General features: G+C 39.9%; 1 protein-coding gene across 9 annotated transcripts in view; it reads left to right on the plus strand.

Moving 5' to 3' along the window:
• Positions 1 to 20,858, plus strand: part of stau2 (staufen double-stranded RNA binding protein 2) — a 116,246-nt gene extending 95,388 nt beyond the window's left edge. For 4 of the 9 annotated variants that reach the window (XM_088642222.1, XM_088642223.1, XM_088642226.1 and 1 more), the window contains 2 exons: positions 16,510 to 16,598; positions 19,675 to 20,858. In XM_088642222.1, coding sequence (XP_088498348.1) covers positions 16,510 to 16,598; positions 19,675 to 19,768 — 183 coding nt within the window. In that variant the 3' untranslated portion in view covers positions 19,769 to 20,858. Of the gene's footprint in view, positions 1 to 6,937; positions 7,096 to 16,509; positions 16,603 to 19,674 lie in introns of those variants that run through there. The other 5 variants (XR_015940731.1, XR_015940732.1, XR_015940733.1 and 2 more) reach the window with 2 other exon arrangements.
• Positions 20,859 to 21,411: the final 553 nt, after the last annotated feature.

The raw sequence follows: 21,411 nt of genomic DNA on the forward strand, positions 1-21,411 counted from the left end.
GCCAGCAATACATCTGTGATTCTGTGTTATATTTAAGTATAAGTCAATCGTATTTGCTCTATGCACTTTCCAGATTGTCTTTGATAAATTGCAGCCACCATGACTGTAAATGGACAGATGTGAGTGAGGAGAATTGAAATCAACTGCAACAAGGACAGATTGTGTGCTACTAAGATGCTGTGGATACTATGACATAGAGGAACTTAGAAACCCAGCCTCAAACAGCTACCGTTTCTGGTTTGGAAAATTCCACCAGCGTGTTTATGCAGTGAACCCACAATTTACAGGATGCATTTGTACATTATTGGAGTTAGCGGATGGTAATAACAATCTTATCTAAACCTAAACTACGAGCAATTATTTTTATGCTTCGCTTAAGGTAAATTAGTGACTGCTCATGACTTTATTTTGGATCCCAAGGCTTATTTGACAAGCACAGATAGACTCTGCCCCTGTTCCATAGAAATACTTGCATGTCGTCCCATAAATTGAAGACACTGAAGTACCCTGGACTGGCCCAGGTCCAGTACCTTACTGAAATTCAACAGTTCTTTTTTTTTTTTTTTTGGTTCTTCCCTTTTCTCAGTTTCATAGCTCAGCGAGTTCATGGTCCTAGACTGTCCCATTTTCTTTGATTTCTGATACCAGTTCGCAATCCATCCTGCTTGGTTGTCGCAGTTTATGGTTCGAAACACTAGTAAAAGCAAAGGACTGTGTGTGCTGTTAGCGATGCGCAGCAAGGTGCTGTAATGTCCCAGTAGACACAAAGGAATGTTATCATCAGTCTGCTCTGATGCTTTGATCTTGGAAGAACTGTAGGCTTTATGGGATTCTCTTTCCACTATAATCTCATATTACTGCCATATATTTGAAAAGCTCAGGCGGTTTCTTTTCACATGTCCTTTGGAAAGTGGAACAGATCATCTGCACACAACAGTAACTTCATCCAGAGCAGCCAGCCTTTAAATTTGAAAAGATCTGGACATTTCACATGGTGGGAAAACCCAGTGCCATAACCATCTCTTTTACTTGTAACAGAGACTAGTTCACGTGTGGAAAAACACGGGGCTGTTTAGTAAGGAAAAGCCTCACTCAGAACAGTACTCTGGTTTGTAGAAATGGAAAAAATGACTATATTATATAAAGTGACATTTAATACAGACTGTCAATATTGTAATCAATTTGCTACGCTGCCTACTAATGTGACTGCGGTAGAGGCAGGTTCCCTGTTGTTTTTGTATCTTTAGTCACATTAAATCAAGCAATCACTGAGTTTTATTACATCTGCTAAGGGAAACAGCAGCTGATGGCTTATGTTTTATCCAAGCAGAATTTTAAGAGAAAAGTTGATTTGCTTGGCTAGCACACTGCCTCACAACTGCTGGGTCCTGAGTTTTTTTTTGTGCTATGTTTTTCCCTTGTGTTTCCTCCAGGTGCCCCCACCTCCCAATGACATTAGGTTAATCGGTGTCTCTGAACTGTTCCTGTGTGTGTCCTGCAATGGTCTGGTGTCATGCCCAGGGTGTAATCCTGTCTTGCACCCTAAGATTCCAGGATGTGGGCTCCATGTTTCCACAGCCCTTACCAGAAACAGGTGGCTTCCTGACAATGGATGGAAATTAACACGGGATAAAGAGAAAAAAGACTCTCAACATACCTTTAAGAAAATAGATATTTTCTGTGTTTTATGTCTGATGAGCACTGCACCAGTTAAAGAAACAGCCTGGTGCGACAACCTGAAAAGGGGTTTTTCCTATATGGGCCTATATGGAACTCAGTCATGTGTGATACACTGAGTCATTTTTTTTCTGCGCAATGCCCTAATTCATTAAAATACATTTTTTTTAAAAGTGAGACTGAGCTCTTTTGTTGCATACTTTTTCAAAATATTCTTTCCTCTGTTGTTTAGATCCATAAGAACAAACAAGTTACAGTAGGATTGCAAACAGGAGGAGGCCATTTGATCCATCTGGAACATTTGGTAGTTAGCAGTCAAACGATTTAAGGATTGATTCCAGTCTTTTCCCGTAAGAAGCCAGGGTATCGGCTTCAACAGCGTGGCTCGGCAGCTTGTTCCACACTTCCACAACCCACTGTGTAAAGAAGTGCCTGCTTTCCTCAGTTTTAAATGTACTTTCCTGTAGTAGAAACCTGGTGGATGAGGATCTCATCCAGCCTTTTCTTGATAACCATAACTCCTGTGTCTGGTGGACAGAAAGAAGGGGCCTTCAGTTTGGCCATTTTCGTCATTGTTGGGTTCAGTATATGAAGCTTCAGCCATTTTTAATTTGAAAATACGGTGTCGGAATTCACTTGGTCACTGCAGTAGAGTACAGACTCAATGGGAAGACAAGAAAGGGATATTAAACACATTAAGAGCAGTACCAGGATCAGTTTAACCAGTAGTGGTCTAGGCTTTTGTTCTAAGCAGCCATTTTCCTAGCCAGATTAAAAAATAAAAATCTTGCATTGCCTTCTTAAGAATATACATTTGTAACAGATTGAAAAAAAAGCTTTTTGCTTGGCTAGACACTCAGGTATGAATGCAGCTGAGTGTGATTAATGTGATTTAGAGTTCCTATCGGTGGCAGCAGTTGCCAGACAGGCAATATTAGAATACCTGGAAGTGTAATGATTAGTCTCTGCTGCAGACTTGGAGCTCATCCCAACAGGTCAGCTTGGCTCTAAATTCCCTCATGCAGCTCAGTTGTTTCCAGTAGCGTTTCCCAGCTGTGCTCAGGCAAGTTTCAAAATCAAAGCCTTTTCCGGCTGTGCAAAACGTTTTTGTCTTTCTTCATGCTTCAGAGCGACTCTCTGCTGTTTTCACCCCCTTGATCTGAGGCTGTGTCATGTGCCTGGCTTTATTGCAGGAGTTCAGATCCTTGTCTTGTGAATATCATGGATTGTAATAAATTAAGAAAAGATAAGATCACTCTATTAGCCATATACAATTTCTTTTATTAGGAATTTGTCTTTTCACATACCCCCAACTTGCTCTCCATGAGACACACAGACAGGGAGAGAAGCTTGGGGTCAGAGTGCAGGGTCAGCCATTTATACTGCGCCCCTGGAGCAGTTGGGGTTAAGGGCCTTGCTCAGGGGCCCAATGGAGTAGGATTTCTCTGCCGGCCGCAGCCACAGACGCAGATCCTTAGCCACAGAGCCACCACACCACAATGATTAACTTGGTTTCTGATGGAAAAGGGCACAATATTTCAGACCAGATCTTTCACATATTTTTTTTTTATTTGGCGTGGCTGGTGACACCCGAAGAAAGCTGCACAGCCTAAACGTTGTGTTTCTTTTCTTCTCTTTCCAGCAGGGAATAAACCTTTACTTGTTCCTTTGCAGCCTACGCTTGCTGACGCAGCTCCCCACCTGAGCTACTTCATTTTACCCTTGTGTCCCTTGGTCAATTGCATGCTGTCACTTGAGGAATCCCATTTATAAAACGCCCCCGGTGTGACTGCTGATGCCTGAATCACAGGACTCGGGCTTCGCACCAAATTAGATTAGCTCCAAGCTTTACTCCAAATTCCAGACCTTCGCACCAAACTTTACTGTGTGAGCTGTTAAAAATATTTCATGCCATGTGAGTTAAAGGGCAGCAGTGGTCAGGGTTTTGGGGCTCGTAATTGGAAGGTTGTGGGTTCAGATCACATGTAAGACACTGCTGTGTGATGTAACCCTGAGTGAGGTTACATCACCCAAATGTCTCTCATAAAATCCCCAGATGTTCAAGTGTGTGCAAATGTAAGTGTCTTTGAGCAAAAGCATCAGTCTAATAAATCAGTAATGCACACACTCAAAGAGGCAGAAAGAGGTTTAGATGCATATTTGCTCAGGTTCCCCCGCACATGTGCCAGTTCAGGATAACTGTATCAGTGCAAGTTCTCTATCACTCCATCATAATCAATGCATTAGTCCTCATCACCTGATGGAGTCTTAAACAGTTGCCAATCCCTTGGATCACACATGTAGAACCAACAGATTTTTCTCAATGCTGTATCTGTGCCACAGGCAGCTGTAGTAGTAGGTACTGGATTTGCAGCTCGCCACTGGGAGTTTAGCCAGGCTGGAAGTTTTTAATTGGCTGTGCGTCTCAGCTGAGAGCTGTTGTTTCTAAAATGCTATAGGCTTTTTACTTACATTTTATAACCCAAACTTTCCCTGGAAAGGACATTTCTAAATAATTTTAAAACTGTTCACCTTTACTTTCTCTGCATTAGTGAATATTTATAGTATGCAAGGATTTTTTTTTAACTTTATTTCCATAAATGAGATGAGCACAGGATGTACAATAAGCATTATGAAATCACAATCGTAGTAGTGCTGGTTCGTCGCTGTGAGTCAGCTCAGCAGTTTTCTAAAAGCATAGTGTCTTGGTGCTTATCAGTTGGTCCAAAATTGTTTTCATGAGCAAAATAATAAAAAAAACATTATATGTATGGGAAAACATAAAGGGTACAAACAAGCCCATTAAACCCTATATAGCTGAAGGAATCGGATAGAAATGCTGCAGAAAACACATTCAATTGCTTTGCTTTTCTGAAGGAGAAACTATTTTTAAATGAAGGGCACAGCTTTCAATTTCTTTGTAATGACTGCACTGATAAAGGACTTTTATAATGCAAATATTGCTTTCTGTTTCTTTTCTTTGTTGTGTCAATTTCCAGCCAGCAGGCAATGTGGGAAAATGATAAAGGTGGTCACCAGAATGTTGGGTTGTAAGGTGAAAAGTTGTTAGAAAAATAATAACAATTTTGTAGTACATGATTAAGAACACATTTTGAATAGTGTGCACCTTCTTGGTCATCAGCTACCAGACTTTGCTGCCTCAGGAAGAGTTTAAAGAAGAGTATCCAGGAATAATTTTGGTCTTGGAAGAAATGTCAGGCAAAGACAAGGTTAAAGAACTGTCTTTCTCAGCACTTTTAACGAATAGATCACCAGGAATCAGAATAAAATTAATCTTGCAAGGTGCAAAAATGAAACAAGCAGACTGCTTCAGGCTCAGAGATGAAACAGGGACACTCAGGTGGAGAATCAAGAGGAAATTGATATTAATGTGGCATTTAAAATAGCTGGCATTTACTTTCACTGGGAGTCATAATTCCTGGAGGAAAAAAATCTGTCAAAATCTGTGGATCAATTAACAACCAAACAAGTTGGGTGGACTGACTGGACTCTGACCATTTCTAGTTGTTGTTTTCACTTTTATTCAGTTCTCTCTGGTTTATTCTGACACCTTCCCAAATTAGTGTTCAAGTGCGTCTCTCTTAGAAGAGTACTTTATGAGGTTACCTGACTCCAAATTTCACAGCACACTTTGCTTTTGCGATACTTGTGTGGACATTCCTGGTTGGAAATTGAAGAGCTGCTGCTTTTTTCTGTACCACAAATGAATAAAAAGTGTCATACTTCTGCAGTCAGTTAAGAGAGTCTTTGTTATTGTCTTCAGTCTTTACTATTCTTGGACATGAAAGAAAGGAAACAGTTGATTGAAAGCAAATGTATGATATTAGGATCAAAAGTGAGAAAGACTGTCTTGTTGAGTGGATGTGGTCACAGTGACAATCTTCTGATGATTCAAGTATACACTGTAAATATATTTTCCAATAACACTCTATCTTGCATGATAGCAGGAAAAGCAGGGCTTATGGCAGTGACATTGAGATTGTGGGAGAAATATAATGTATGTTTCATATTGTATGGTAACAATACAGGTCATGCTAGCGAAGCTGGGTTGCTTTTATTCTAGGAGCTGTCCTCTGTATCCTCATGAAAGAGACCATGGTCACATTTAGGTACCTCTGTATCACACAGAGAGCATAAAATACTATACTGAGTCAGTTGTGCATACATGCATGTCTTGAAAAGGGTTCAGTAAGGCATCTAGGCTGAACTATCCAGATGAGGTTTTGCTGTTGTTCATGTACTTTGTTCATGGACAGGGGCAACACAGTGGTGCAGTGGTGAGCATTGCTGCGTCACAGCACTGGGGCCCTGGGTTTCATTCTGGACCTGGAGTGCTATCTGAGTGGAGTTTGGATGTTCTCCCAGTGTTTGCGTGCTTTTCTCCGAGTCCAGCAGTCCAACAGTGGCCTCCTGGGGAAATCAGTGAAAGTAGGCATGTGTCTATGTGCCTCACGATGGACTGCCCCCCCCCCTGTTGTGGTTAAAAGTGTTGTATGACATTCTCGTCTTCTGTGTATGTCTGTGAGGAGTTTGCATGTTATTCTTGAGTTTGAATGGATTGTTCCCAGAGGTTCCCCCCATCTGCCTGAGACATGCATGTGAGGTTGAACTGGTTGCTCTAAATTGCCTCATTAAGGTTTATCCCTGTATGGAAGGCAGCTGGGCTCTAATTGTCAGCTCTCTAATTGTCCACATGTGAAATAGCTTCAGTTCCTGTCTCCCTTGTACAAGTTCTGGGGAATCCACAGACAGACAGGTGTCTAATTACTAGAGAATTCTGGATTCCTAAAACTGACACCCTTTCTCTCACCTCGTGTGTTTTAGATGACTAAAAATTGATATTTCCATAAACTGTATTTCTCACCCAATATACTGCACATGAAATACATTCACACATCACAAAATATTTAGGAAGTTATGGAAATGTTACTTCTTCAGAAGTAACCAAGTGCCCTAGTTACAAAGGAATAAGTGAAGGTTATTTTCTCACTGGAAAACAGAAAGGTAACTTGACACATAGCCTTTTGACCATTGAGTCTTCTTGAGGTGTGAGTCAAGAAATGAAAGGTAGCAGAAATACTGAATACAGTGAGTTCTGGGCGAGAGGTGTGACATTCTTTATCAGAATATCAGCTTTAGTAGGCTTTTCGCCGTTTATGATATTTCTGGTATTTTCTGTGAATATATCCCAATGATAACTTGCACTCACTTTGTGATTCTCTCCACACTCGATATTCAGCTGAAGAGTTTCACACCCTGTTAATCACCTTCCTCAACCGCGAGGAGCCTCACACTCACAGGAGACCATCTCCCCAAGGGGAAATGGGATTGCTGTGCCAAAGCAGTGAAGGAAATGAAAAACAACCAGGAAAGCGTGTGAAAAGGTTGTCACAAGAAGTAAGTGACTGTCATTCATTTGGGTCACTCAAAAGCCCTTTTTTAACTGTTGTCAATTTGCAAAAAAAAAGTTTTGAACTGAGATGCAGACCATTTTCTTTGTGTAAATTGGACGAGAAACTATGAATGTAAACAAATTAAAATCTTAAATTGCCCTGTTGGAGATGAATAAAGTATTTTGGATTTTGAATTGAATAAATAGGTCCATATAGTTTATAACACTTGATATTACAACATAGGCTGTTCAGAGAAGAGGAATTTGTCACTTAGGATGTGCATGTCTTTGTGAAGATTTATAATCAATAAGGGGTAGTTTGCAAATGAACTACATTGTCTGTCAGCACATTTTATTTGTACAGTGACAGAGATGGATGGCTAACCAGGTCTTTGTTGAGTAGACTAAACATTTTTCACTGTGTCTCAAGCAATTGCACTTCAATGACCACTTTATCTCATTAGAAAAATAATGATGTAATTGGCTGATGTTGCGATAGATAGAAGTGTATTTATGTTTGACCGTGCTGTTTAGTGATGTGTTGCCAGAGATTTATCAGGGCTCTGTCTTTGTAATGATTTATAATGTTTATCTCTCTGTAGGAAGCAGCTGTATTCTTGTTCTTTTGAGACCATAAGACAAAATCGCATTTAAACTGTACTGTCAACTGTCTTTGTGATTGCAATTTATAATAGGAAAAAAAGATTAAAAACTACTATTTCCTTTGATGTTTTGGCTTTTACAAAGGTAGTCTATAATTTTCAGCTCTATTAGGCAGTAACCCCCCAAAAATCAAAAGAAGCCTGTATCAACTGCTTGGTATAGCAGGTTTTGTTATTGAGAAACAGGGTCAATGAAATTAAAAGCATTATTGCATGTTCTGAAAGACACAGAAAATAAGATTTTGCTCTCTTCTATTGAATTTGATGTGGGACAGACAAATTTAAAGAGTATTTCATGTCTTAGAAGCCTATGTAGCTACTAATGACAATCTTACCCCCCTGCATGGGACAAGACATTTGTCCATCATACTTATCAAGGGTATCTTGTACCCATTCGATCCCACGGGTGAGTTAAGCTTGTATTGCAGTGTGGAAGGTGTCAGAAAGCATCCAGACAGAGTAAATTCAGAGTAAATATTAAGGAAGCTCTGATATATAGTAAGCTCCATTTCCCTTCATTGCCTGCCATTGCATGGCTTTCAGTCTTACTCAGGAAGCTTCATTGGTTACACAATGCCCCGAAACTTAAGGGAGTTGAACTCACTTACAGACACACTTACAGGGCTTTTAAATAATGTGTTCTGGATATAGCATATCCACAATTTGTCATCTTCCCACTTAATTTCTTAAATTTCTTTGCAGTTGGAGAGAAAGCTTTCTAAAATATACAATCGGTTGATATAGATTGCACTCAGATTCTTTCATGAACAGCGAGACCACAGCTGTATGCAAGATTTTCAGATGGGATTAATGTGAGAGTCTGCTAATAGAACATACTGTATATTTCAAGAAATAAATTTTAACGTTGATTTGGGTTGATTGACTGTCTATGCAATTTGAAAAATCGTAATAATATGATTCATATTTTGGTCTTTGTGCAAGCCTTTGTTTCGTTTTCAGGCTCTCCTGAACTTTCCAAAAAAATAACATCAGGAGATTTCTGCAATGCTTTGTTATGCAGTGCATGAGGTCATGGAAGTATTGGGTTTCACACGTGCATGTAGTGGATTCGATGTTGCATTTAATTAAAGTAGAATATTGACCAAATGTATTCTAGGACATACTGACACTGGCTGATACTCACGGTACAATATCAGTGTGACTTGGGTATGAAAGTCAGATTTAAAGAAGTTACACTTTTTTTCTGACTAACCATTATTGTAGGTTTTTTTTTGGGTTGAAACACAAAAATGTTGGATTTTCACCTGTGCCTTCATTACACTGACTTGAAGGTTACAGTGCCCTCTCAATGAGTCCTTCATTCAAGCCAGTGGAATGCAAAAGGAAGGGAGACAGGCTGATTCTGCTGCGGGTCTTGTCTATCAGGTCATTTTCAGTGTTTTTCTTCAGTAAACATTAAAATTAGAGGTGTGTGATGTGCTGTAGAAATGCATCTCTCGGAACAATAATGAAGGCTTAGCTCATGATTTTCTCTGTTTGTTTTTGAGGGGGGAAGGATGAAGTACTTCTTGGGGATTTGGGGCTGGGGGTGGCGGGGTGGAGATAACTGTGAGTGGAGCACCGGACTCTGGGAAACTACTCTTGCTTTGCACAACAGCTGTGAGGTTCACACCATCTGAAATGTAATTGAGGAGCAGCTAATTCCGGATTAATTTAGGGTAGGAATGCATACATCTGTCTTCGTATCCAACAGCTCTCCTGGCCATGAACAAGTCCTCTGTGAGTGGCCTAGAGGGAGCTCAGTGGGATCTCTGTCAGCTGCAAGATTTATGTCATCTCCTTCCATCCTGAGAACCACTCCGTTGCCTTCAGACATCTGGAGTCAATTGTCAGGGAGCATCAACACAGTCGTGGCTGCAGGAAGGCCAGGTGTCTCTGTCCTAGCTGGAATCATTTTTATTTAAAGGTGTTTAAAAAAATATGTGATCAGTCCGTGAGCTAAAAAAAAAACGTTTGGATCATTTAGTTATAGTAATGTCATAAAAATACTAAACGGACTTGATATTTAATAAATCAAGTTTCTTGTTTTGTGAGAAGCTGTGAGGCTGTGGTTTACAGTACAATGTATTGCATGTTACAGTACATAAACTGTAAGGAAACCTTCTAAAGAGCATAGTGAATTAATGTAGAGCTCTTTGTTTTCTGGATTTATTTATAATCATGACATACCTTTAATGTAAACCTTGGCTGTTTCCAGTTCCTAGTTAAAACCACAGAAACACTGCTGATTATGAAACTAGGCAGACTGCTTTTCACTTAACATCACTGCCACCGAGTGAGGGATCATCAAGCCCTAGAACAGAGACACTGAGCCATAATCCCAGAGCCTTACACACTCACTTCTTGATCCTGTTCTTACTGTATATAATTTATAAGAGCAGGCTTTCTGAGATTGCAGGCTTATTGTCTCCAGTAGTAGTTAAATGAGTTGTCCAGACATATTATTTTACACAGAATGGGAATGTATGTAGTGTGCGACAATAACAGTTACTGTGTTTCAAATCGTTATGGTTAGTAATAATCTTGATTAACTTGTTGGGAAATGAATACTTTGCCCTAAAACAAAATACTTTGCAGACAGTACTATAGGTAGTTGAAATGTGACACAGAAAACAAAGAGCCACATAACTAAAGTTACAGTGAGAAATCATCTCACTGTATGATGCATGTGGGAGTAAATCAACAGTTACATAAACAAGATCATGCTTTTTGTCTTGAACAAATCCCCATTGCTCAGAGGGAGTGTGGCCTGATATTTCGCGTATGCTCCACGTGTTGGGACGTATGAAGCCAGGAAGCCAGGAATGTGGAAGTCTTGGAAATGGTGTTAGATCGCTGGGAAAAACAGACAGAGATTGGCTGCGATGTGTCCTGGTAATAGTCTTTCTCTCGCCAGAGCTTGACCCCAATTACTTTACACATGTACTTACAAATATAGTAATAAACCAGATTTCTTTTTTTTTTTCATTTACTTTAGCCACTGTAGGATGATCGTACATTAGAGCACCATTGACAAATTGTCACAATGTGGTTTTGGCATCTTGTATCTCGTACTGCTCTGCACACTATGAAATCTGAATCCAACAATATTTATTCTTAAGAGCTTGCAAAATGTTGCAGATGGGAAGATGTAATTGGGCACGTCTAGCAAGTTTGGGTGTTTGATAGCTTAGTGAATCTAAAATGTATTCAGCTGTTTCTTGAAAGTGTCCAGAAGTAGGGTCTCAATCACCATGAGAAATCCATTCCATATTCCCACAAGTCTTTGTATAAAGAACCATTTCCTGTTGTCTGCCTTAAATGGTTTCCCTTAGTTTCCAACTGTGACACCTGTCCTTGTGTCACTACTGAGTGTGAAGTAGTCTCTCAGTTTGACACTGTACCTCTTAGGATATTTTTTCTGGGGATCTAACCTTTTGTTTTGTACCAGGATGAGCACAACTGAACACAGTATTCTGTATGAGGTTTTACTAGTGCACTGCAATTCTAAGTTGAAAGATTTCAGTGTTTGAGCTTAGCATTATTTGATTTAAATTCCACACTTTTCACTGTATGCCCAATAGTTGTGTTTACTTTTGTTTTTGTAACCTCCTCTTCATGAGACCTTGCAAGAATCTATATCAATATCCTTTAATGATTAGCTTCCTGGAGTTCAGAATCCCTTAAGCAGTGAGTTTAGCTCACATTCCTGTTTCCTTTGTGGGTCACTTTGCACTTAACAATGTTAAATTTAATTTCCCATGTGTCTGACCACTCCATGATTTTATCTTTTTGTATTTCCATTGTCTCTGTTTCTGTGTTTGGCACTCCTGTTTTTATGTTAACTGTTTTTTATGTCCAGATTGGGAAAACCAGTAGGCCTAATACAGAACTCTGTGATAAACCTTTGCTTACACGACACACTTGGAGGTTAAGATAATGTGCTTTTGCCTGTATTTTGACCAGTTCTCCATCTTTCTTCATGATGGGATTTATCCAGGGCTTTTTCAACACCAATTTGTTCTTAAGTGCCTCACAGTATATTTAAGATTTATGTTTTAGTGGTATCAATGGTCCTTGTTGTTTGATCAATTCTGGTACGTTACTTAAACAAGACATTCATGTTATACCCGGGCAAGCCTGAGCTTACAGCCTTTGGTCTCCATGGAAAATCAGTCGCACTTGCACAAGGAGTCGAATGCCAAACTGGGACTGTGAGGACTTGTTTGGGGCTGCTAGTCGCAGACACCCCTCCTACTTAATGGGTGATTGTCATATTAAGTCCAGGATATTTAAACCCTGATCTGCCTATGGTCCAGTGCTCTGCCATTGAGCTTCCTTCTACCAAGGGAAGTGCTTCCAGCACAACAAGCCAGCTTCAGAGACAGATAACCTGCCTGAACTCGCCCCAGCTATCCACCCAGTTCTCAGATCGCCCTCCCAGCTGACCCACTGTCTGTTATCCTACACCACTACAGCCCAGCTGAGCACTGGACCAGTGTCATTGAGCCAAACCCCTGCCTTCCAACCCTGCTTGCCAGCGCAGCTTCTCAGCCCCATACTGCCTTCTTAGCTGTGCCTGGCCTTCAGCTTCGGACCAGACCATCTCCTAGCACGCACCCTGTTCGGCACTCTCCATCCACCCTTGCAGCACTTAGCCTGTCCGGCACTGGGATCAAGCACAGTACCTCAGCCTGTCCAGCAGACAGAGCTCATTCCATCTGCCCTCCGCATCCTTACACTTCCCTCTCTAGACCTGTGTTGGCTGTCTCTTGAAATGCCACTGTTTTGTAAATTTCCGCCTTGTGCTCACTACTGTATATTTTCCATAAATTTTATAGGTAACAGAAGTAAGACTGATTGGTGTGTCGTTTCCTGGTTTTGTCTTAGCAGAACTGGCCAGGAACAGGCTCCAAACACCTGCGGTTCCTCTTGTACTGAGCAATATTATTACTGCAATGAAATGTCATTAATACTGCAAGACTTAAGAACAGGAAAAATGCAGTCAGTGTTTTATTACTTTTAAATCCACATAAACCCTATAGACCCACAGTATCAGCTTGTACTATAAGTATCAGCTGAATATTGATTGAGCTCCTTCTATAACCCAAAACGTGTTATAATGTATTCTTTTGGAACAACCTGTGAGAAATATTCATTCAGGATCTTTGCCTTATCTTTCCTGCAAGAATCATATGAATACCGATCAAGCTCCTTCTATAACACAGGGCTTGTTATGGTGCATACTTTTGGAACAGCTTACAAGAAATATTCATTCAGCATTCTTCTTCAGCATTCATTCATTCTTTGCATTATTTTTTATACCGGTTTAGTATGAAATGTGGAATATTCTTTTGCATGTTGCATTGTTTCAGGCACAGGGTTCCAGTACTCACAGTGTTGTGTAAATGTTTGGTCTATTTAGTGGGAGAATATTTTTCTTAGGTCTTTGTTAGCAGGATAATTATATTTCCAATAAACTTGGGATTGCTGCCATGGTAAAAAAACGAATCTCTTTCCAATTAGATGATTTCCAGATGGAAGTGCATGTTTTTTTTTAGTAACCACTTACACTTTTCCTTGGTTAACATACAAGTTTTCTGACCCCAAAAGCTGAGACATATTCCAGACCAGCTTTTTATCCATGTGTGTTTCTCACAGTTGGCTGTAGTGAATACACTCTACAGTGCAGTAATGTTCACTGACTCTGAACAAACTGGTGTTGGTGTCGAGATCTGTTTTCCGTTGTCTACTTTTTGGGTTCCTTGTTGATTTAATTCTTCTTAAATTATCGAGAGGTATCGTGTCTCTGTAGCAGCCAGCTAGTGTTCTCCTAAAGGTGTGGAAACTATACTGATATTCATACTCAGAGCTGTCTCTCTGTTGTTAACTGCACGCTTGGCTTCTGTCTCTTCTGCCAACCCAGTGACTATTAATGCTGGTCTTGTTTCGGAGGTTATTTTGCATGGGAGCTGTGTTTTAAGGGTCTGCTATGTCTGAAGTGTTATATGCTGTAGCACGCTCCGTTTGTAAAATCCCTTAGGCTTCTTTGCTGTTTGCACTCTTGTGAAGACCTCTACTCAGAGTGTGCTAGCTCTTGCACATTAATCATATGTCGTTTCCTTCTTGAAAAGTCTTTGGTTGGTGCTTTTGTGCTTTGTGCCAATTAAATTGATTTTTTTAATGAGACTCTTTTGGCAGGCGGTTATTTTCTATTTCTTTTTTATGGCATTGGATGCATGTTGCAAATATCTGCATAAAGATGAATCAAATGTGTCAACTATTGTTTCTAACAGAACTGTAAAGGATGAATTTCTTTGTTTAAAGGCAAACTTGAATGAAGTTTGTATGATGATTTCAGCCTGGACTTGCTGGCCTCTTTATTTTTATTCCCAAGTCTGGTTTTCTTCCTGTTAAAACTGCAAAGGGCATTGAAATGGTGCGCACCACAAAGAGGCCTTCCATAAAATAAAATCAGATGGGGGTTTTTTGCATTAAAATTGATTACGTTAAGATTAAAATCCAGCATTTTTTAAGAGCGGCTCTTCGGTACTGAAAAGCTTTTGAAGTGTTTCCTGTGGAAAATGCTGTTTGTGTGACGTGTTGTTCCTCACCTAACTGCCTTTGGCAAAGGCTTTCCTCATCTGTGGAAAAAGGAAGGTTCCGGGTCTGACAGTTTTGTTCTTGTTTTCTCAGAGCTCTTGTTCTAGGAAACCATTGCATCATGGATGTCATATGTGAAAACCTGTTATTATCTAGCCCACACTATTGAAAATAATGCAAATCTCTTTAAGGATTCGAAGCTCGGGTTTCTTTCTGATTTCATTAAAACGGTATGAATATGAAGAGTGTTTTTGACTTTTTTTTTAAAGCTCCCAGTTCCAATTTCCAGATTAAAAATATAGGGATCATTCATCTGTCCTAGAATTTTAAACGACTGCTGATGGGGTTTGGAAGGATTTACGGTACAGTATGGGCAGCTGTACTTTAACAAAACGGTTAAAACAACCCTTCTCTTTAAAAGCGCAGTGGAAGGTAGCAAGCATGAAGACTTCATTTTGGGTCCATTGAAATGAGACGGTTCTGAGAGTAGGTGTATAGGCTGACATGTACGACTCAAGTTACATTGTTTGAAATTTGGGTTCAGTCCACTGTCACAGAGAACAGACTCAACCTTGTATGACTTGGACTTAGTTATTCAGGCTTCATGATTTAGACATGACTAAGAGTTGTTTTGTTAAATTTGACAAGATATTGAGCGGTGAAGCAAGCAGAAAAGAAGAAAGGCTGTCGTGTGATTATGCATTGCCTTTATTTAAGCACATGGTATTGTTTGTTTTTTAATAGAGTGGGTGCATTTCACCAGACAAATGTGACAAGAAAAGGAGCCACTAAGAAATTTCCTTCTGTCAAATAGGCAAACATATTACATTGAAACAGAAGAAACATTGCTGGTAACAAAAGAAACACAACTTCTCCAAATGAAAATATTTATTGTGGATGAAGAAAAGCAAATTGCATACCAAAAGTATACTGTGCATAAATAGCAGAGAGAAAACGTGAAGTACATGAAACAGCATTTAAATATGCAAACATTAAACCATATACAGTAAATATAAAAAATAGGGCAATGAGAGGAATTACCCCCATAAAAATTCCCTTTCCACTTAATTAAATTTCACAAACTACAAAGTAATACATAGGAACTAGGTGGCATTAAGGAAAATAAAGTAAGATTAGATCACAAAACAACATAGTGTTGAAGTTTCTGAAACCAACTGCAAGGAAAGGAAAGTTTAGGTACCAGACAAAGGTACTGCAAAAAAAAATGCTGGAGTCCTTCCAGTCATAGAAAGAGTCTTAAATATTTGGAGTAATGTTTACAGTAATCCACTTTAAAGGGAACTAAATAACCTGTTAAGATAGGTACTAGAACTTTAAACATTCTTGAAAAGCATTCGTACATACTGTAACAGCTCTACGTATCTACATTATGCATGTCTGTTAGCTTCAGCTACATTTTCGTGTTCAACAGAAATATCCTTAAGGTAAAATTCTCCCCCCGTTACCTCCCCTATAGGCATTCTTAAAAAGCAAGAAGTAATAAAATAACCGTAGAAAAATAACTTCCCATTGAGAATGCAGGAATAAATAATAACGAGATGGCTGCAATAAGCTATAAACAACTGTCATTTTATCCCATATTGATGTAAATATTGTTAATAAGTTGAATGAGAATTTTGATTTGAGATGGTTTCAAGAAGCCTCTCGAAGAGGCTCATGACTCGGACTCAGATGATAACAGCTCAGACTTGGACTTGAAGTTTCAGGATATGACTTCAAATCTGTCTTCTAGTGATGGCCTAAAAAATATCACAAAATGGAAATGTCCAGTTATGATGTGTAAGTGTATTTAAAGGCAGTCCAGCCAAACATCTAACATCAACAGCAGTGGGGTCTGAGGGGGGACGCTGTCACCGTGTGTTGGCTGCAAAAGTGCGAGTAAAGGTTATTTCCATGATGAAAGTCAGAAAGAAGAAACACTGCATGTCTGCTGCTGAGCCTTCCTCAGGTGCGTCTTCTGGCTCTCTTCTAAACAAAGAAATGTTGTGTTTCTTCTTCTTTTTACTTTTTCAGTGCGGTTTAAACATTCGCTTGTTTCATTAGCAGCAATGTCAACTGGCACTAAGTTCTGGACAGACAGTGTTCCATGAGAGGATGTGTTTCACTGACTCATCGTTCTGCTTTGTCCTCCAGGCCGCTCTAAGTGCCTTGAAACAGCTGTCAGAACAGGGACTGGATCCTGTGGAAGGAGGGATTACAATGGAGAAGGGATCTCGGGAAAAGTAGGTGTGCACTACGACTGCAGCTTTTTGGTGTTAATTTAACAGAAGTTTGGGATGAGGTCGAATCCTAACAACCCCAAGTCGTTGACACTCATTCATGCCACAGGTGCAAGCGCATGGTGTCTGTCTCCACTGAATCCACTGTCTCCCTGTCCCTGGTGCAGCCCTAGCTGCTCTGACAACATGTTTCCCTCACCCCTTACTCCCCTCCCTTACTTGGTGTCCAAATGGCGTGGTGTTGGCCCTTGACTCTTTCCCCACCCATGATCTTACCTGATATTTGTTCTTCTTTCGGTGGTTCTGCTTGGAATACTTCCTCATCCATTCAGATTTAGCAAACTTCAGCAAAGTGGTAGCTCTCTACTTGTTCATTCCTAATGCTACACTTCCTAGTCACCGCTAACCGACCCGCCACATAGTTCCAGTCTTAAGCTACCAACTACTTCATGCTGCTATTTCACAACTTGCATTCCATCAGCATCATACATGCATCTCATTCACTTCATTCTGTCCTACAGTTCCTTCCAATTTAATAAGCTCAAGTCTGCATCATATGAGCTTTAAATTATTTCTACGCTGTGTACGCATTTTCCATTTTTCTTGCATAACTTTGCACCCAAACTGACTCCCTCTTGGCTCATTGTTCGAAATCTGTGTCACTGGGATCCTTTTGGGTGAGTTGTGATAGCACTGATCTCTGATAGCGTACATAAAGTACAATATCTCTTTATATTTGTGAACTAGTTTTGCTGTCAGTAGAATCTGATCAAACTACTGAAATGGTGTTGTCTAACAGGATTTTGGGAGGAATGTCAAATTCTAATGTCACCCTTCCACGCCCCTGTGTAGAAATACACCCTGGCTGCACACATCTCTGTGCACACCTTTTCTAGCCTCCCTCCCTCCACCCCAGCTTCACCATTACAGAATCCTCCCTGTTTCAGTCTTCGTAAGTGAGAGATGGTTGTCACAGTGCCGATCTTTGTCCAGCGCTGTCATTTCTTCAGCCAGGCAAGTTAATGCCAAAATATTAAGTGTGTATCCCTTTATGGCCGTTGGCTCAGTTGTTATTAGAATTTGACCAGATTACTGAAAAATTAGTTGAATGTGAAGGGAATGAAAAAATACAAAACTACTAAAACTTTGAATGCTATTGGAGAAAATGAAATTTTTCACACCCAGCAAGACAGAACTGGGATGCCTTATTTCAGGAGCCATAGTGGAGAAACCCCAGGAGTGTAGTGAGTAGAGAAGTAGTGAGAAGTGCTAGACTGTTACAGGAGCAGGAATTATTTTTCTTTTACAACAAAAAGCAGTGCCAGGAACAGGTGATGCAAATCGGAAAAAATGAGAGATTGGTCTTCCTTAATGTCATGTCATTTGGTGTAGAACACAGGGACTAGGGTTTCCACCTGGAACATTATTTTTCCCTCTCTCTGACAGGCTTTTCAAAGGATAGAAATACATTTTCTTCCTTTGCTTATCTCATTTGATAGGAGATTTCCTCTATGAATTCAGGAACTTATATATCCATCCCTGGCAGTGCTACAATTTAGTTTATGTTTATAAATGTTTGAAAGTTATGTCATTCTGCAAATAAAATAGAAAAAGTAAATATAGTAGTCACAATGCATGTGGAAGATTCAGCTTTTTATGTTTTTATCCTGTTTTTTACAATGTTGGAAATGGATAATTTGATTGCGACATCTGTTGTAATTCTTAAATCAAACTGCTATTCTGTAAATCCAGTTTTTCAGAACTTCAAAATAATTTGTGAAGTTCCAATCCTAGCAATCCGTTTTAACATATATTTTAAAATGCTTATATTATTATTTTTTTTACTTTTACAAAGATGCACATTTGCATGGAGGCAACAAGACTATACACATTATCTTTCATGCCTGTTCACGTTCAAGCCCGCTTTGAAGTGCTTAATTCGCCAGCTCGGACAATCATCCGAGAATGAAAAACAACCTCTAAGACGAGCGGATGCTTTTGAAGGTGATGGTGTGTCACCACCCCATTTAACTACATCTGATGAGACCGCGACAGAGAAGACTCAGATTCGCCCGAGCTGGGGAGTAAAATGGCAAACCCAGACACGCATCGAGACACAAGCAGTGAATGCAGCCCTCCCTGCCCTGCCTCTGCTGGATTCAAGCCTGCTTGCTCACAGGCTCCAAACCTCCTCTCCTTACAGACCGGGTAGCCTTGCCATGCCAACATGCTGATCTCTACTGCAGCAGAGATTAAACTAGGGGGCTAGGGTCTAGATTTCTGTCTTGGGGGGGTGATGTCACTTTTGTAGCTCTGTGACACACGTGTGCGCAGTGAGCCTACGTATCCCAATGGCATTTACAGTAACGGAACCTGCGGTGATGTGATGTCTTACCTCACAGGAGACATTTCCGTGAGTACAGCTTCCTCCAGTGGAAACCTACACATTGGTCATTTACATAGGGCACTCCATGTTAATTGTAGCCTGATTGAATGTTTTGCATGATTCTTATCGGCTCCAACCAAAGTGTACTGTAGGAGAGATTCATTCCTTTCCTAGTTAAGCCAGCAGTTCAACCTTTTGACTATCTCTTCCTTGAAGAGAGGTTTGCACAAGAATGAAATATGAGAATGGAAATCACAGGCAGGCAAAAGGAAGTAGCTGGAATCATTCAAGAATATTTTCATAGTAGGTGTGTCTGGGAAAGATTACAGAAATGTTTTCTTCCATGGGGTTTTGTCTTTACTTTAATGAAGAGTCTGTTAGAACAAAGAAAGGCAAAAAATCTGCATGATGTAAGGTGTGGATTTATCTCCATTGTAAACATCACTAAGGGGAACACAGTGTTTAAAAAAAACAATATTCTTTTGCCGAAAACACTTTTTTAGCTATGAAAAAGGAGGAGAGGGTTCCAATATGATCTCATCCCTGTGTTATCTGAATGTAAATATTGTTTCATTTTAAAAGGTCACCTATGGCAACGGCCTTTGACCCCAGGGTGGCGTTTGCGTATAAACATGTCTTTTTAGATGGGCTGCCCTGGATCTCAGCACGGTTCTTGATGTATTCATCTTTCAGACAAGCGAAACATCTGGGCGAGAAGGCAGACGAGAAACAGACTAACTCAGGCACCAGCACTCAGGACTGCAAGGATTCAAGCGCTGTCGTCTAGGGAGCCTCTCCGCGCCCACGACAGCCACTGCATCCTTATAAACCTGTCAACACGCAATAGGGTGGATGTGTATGAGGACATGAATGACTAAAAACCATTATATGAGTCTATGTGAAGACAACACTATCCTAACACATTAAATTTAATTAAAAATAGTAATACTTAGAGAAAAAGAAATGGATGAATTAATGCATGGTATTCTTCAGTCAAGGGAAGTTGAACAAGAAAAATATGTGGAAGTTTCCCCCTTTTAAGGCTTTCTAGAAGTGTTAAAGTTCAGTGCCCAGTGGCATTGGGGGAATAAAAGTTATGCTGCTGAAAGAAACGAAAAATCAATAGAAGCGAAGAACAAAATAGCGTAGCTCGATTTCAGCTTATTTTCTTTCCTTTTTTATTACGTTATGAATAACAATGCTTGAGTATTTTAAAAGTTAACCAATGACAGTGCTGTGAAAGTTGTAGTTGTTGTCTTCATATATAGTCACCCAGCTTGTCTTTTATGCTGACATTAAGCATTCATCATTCTATATGGATATGTATGACTTGCAATTACAAATACCGTATGCAGAAATGTGAAAGAAAGTAAAGAAAACGTAAAAACCTTGACAAAAAATAATAAAAATGCGTATTAAACACATGAACTGATGTTAGCAGTAATGGTTAGAGGTAGTAACTCCAGGAGCAGCAGTTCCGGCTATTGGGATGTATGAACTTGTACTCTCTGACAAGGTTGCTTGGCCTCTGGTTAACTCATTCTCCCCTTCTCCTCCCTGTTGTGTGAAACACATCTACACCCATTTTGTGTGTTGTATTGACCCACCATTTGCATCAACTGAGTGTTTTTAATAACTGCATTCTGACTTGGACAAGCACCGTAGGCCTAGAAGCAGAACTGTAAAAAAAAAAGATTTAGAATTACAACAGAATCTTGATTTGATTTAAAAATCCGGAAAAGAGAGTTTTTACCTGTTGTGTGATTTTTATCCAATATCAAGATGAAGGATATCTGCTGTTTCTGGGTATGCTGTGTAAACACTGTCTCTTCCTGAATGGCCAAATGCAGTAAAACCACATCAGTTCATGTTAAAAACTCTTGTGTTGTGTTTTTATTTGTTACATGGGAGGAGGGTGGGTGACAGGGGGAATGATATATCTTCTGTAAACTGCTTGGTTCAGGACAAACACAGCAGTATACACAGAGGAGCACCGATCCTGGGTATCAGTAGGTATGACCAGTTTCTTTCATTGTTCATTGGCATGTTGAAAACAAGAAAAGTAAAGATGCACAACTGAAAATTCACAGACACCTATTGGTTTGATTTTATGACACTAAAAATTGTGTTTTCTTTACTCCTTTTCCACCACATGCATATGTATGGGGTGTGGACAAAAAACATGGAAACACCACTATAAAGGTCAATAGGTCACCTGTTAGTTGGGCTACCACTTGTGGCCTAAAGTCTGCCAGGATCCAGAATTATGCAGGAGCATTTCAGCACCCTTCTTCTATGGAAAAGTCAGCCCACTCACACCTGGTTGATGGAAAATGCTGTTTCAGGTATCGCTCCGGAAAATCTCAGAATATCTCATAAATGACAGATTGGGCTCAGATTGAGTTTTAGTATCTATGAGCGCCAAGATCA

This window comes from Lepisosteus platostomus, chromosome 8, assembly GCF_059453375.1.
Source record: "Lepisosteus platostomus isolate fLepPlt1 chromosome 8, fLepPlt1.hap1, whole genome shotgun sequence".
In the NCBI taxonomy this organism is placed as follows: domain Eukaryota; kingdom Metazoa; phylum Chordata; class Actinopteri; order Semionotiformes; family Lepisosteidae; genus Lepisosteus; species Lepisosteus platostomus.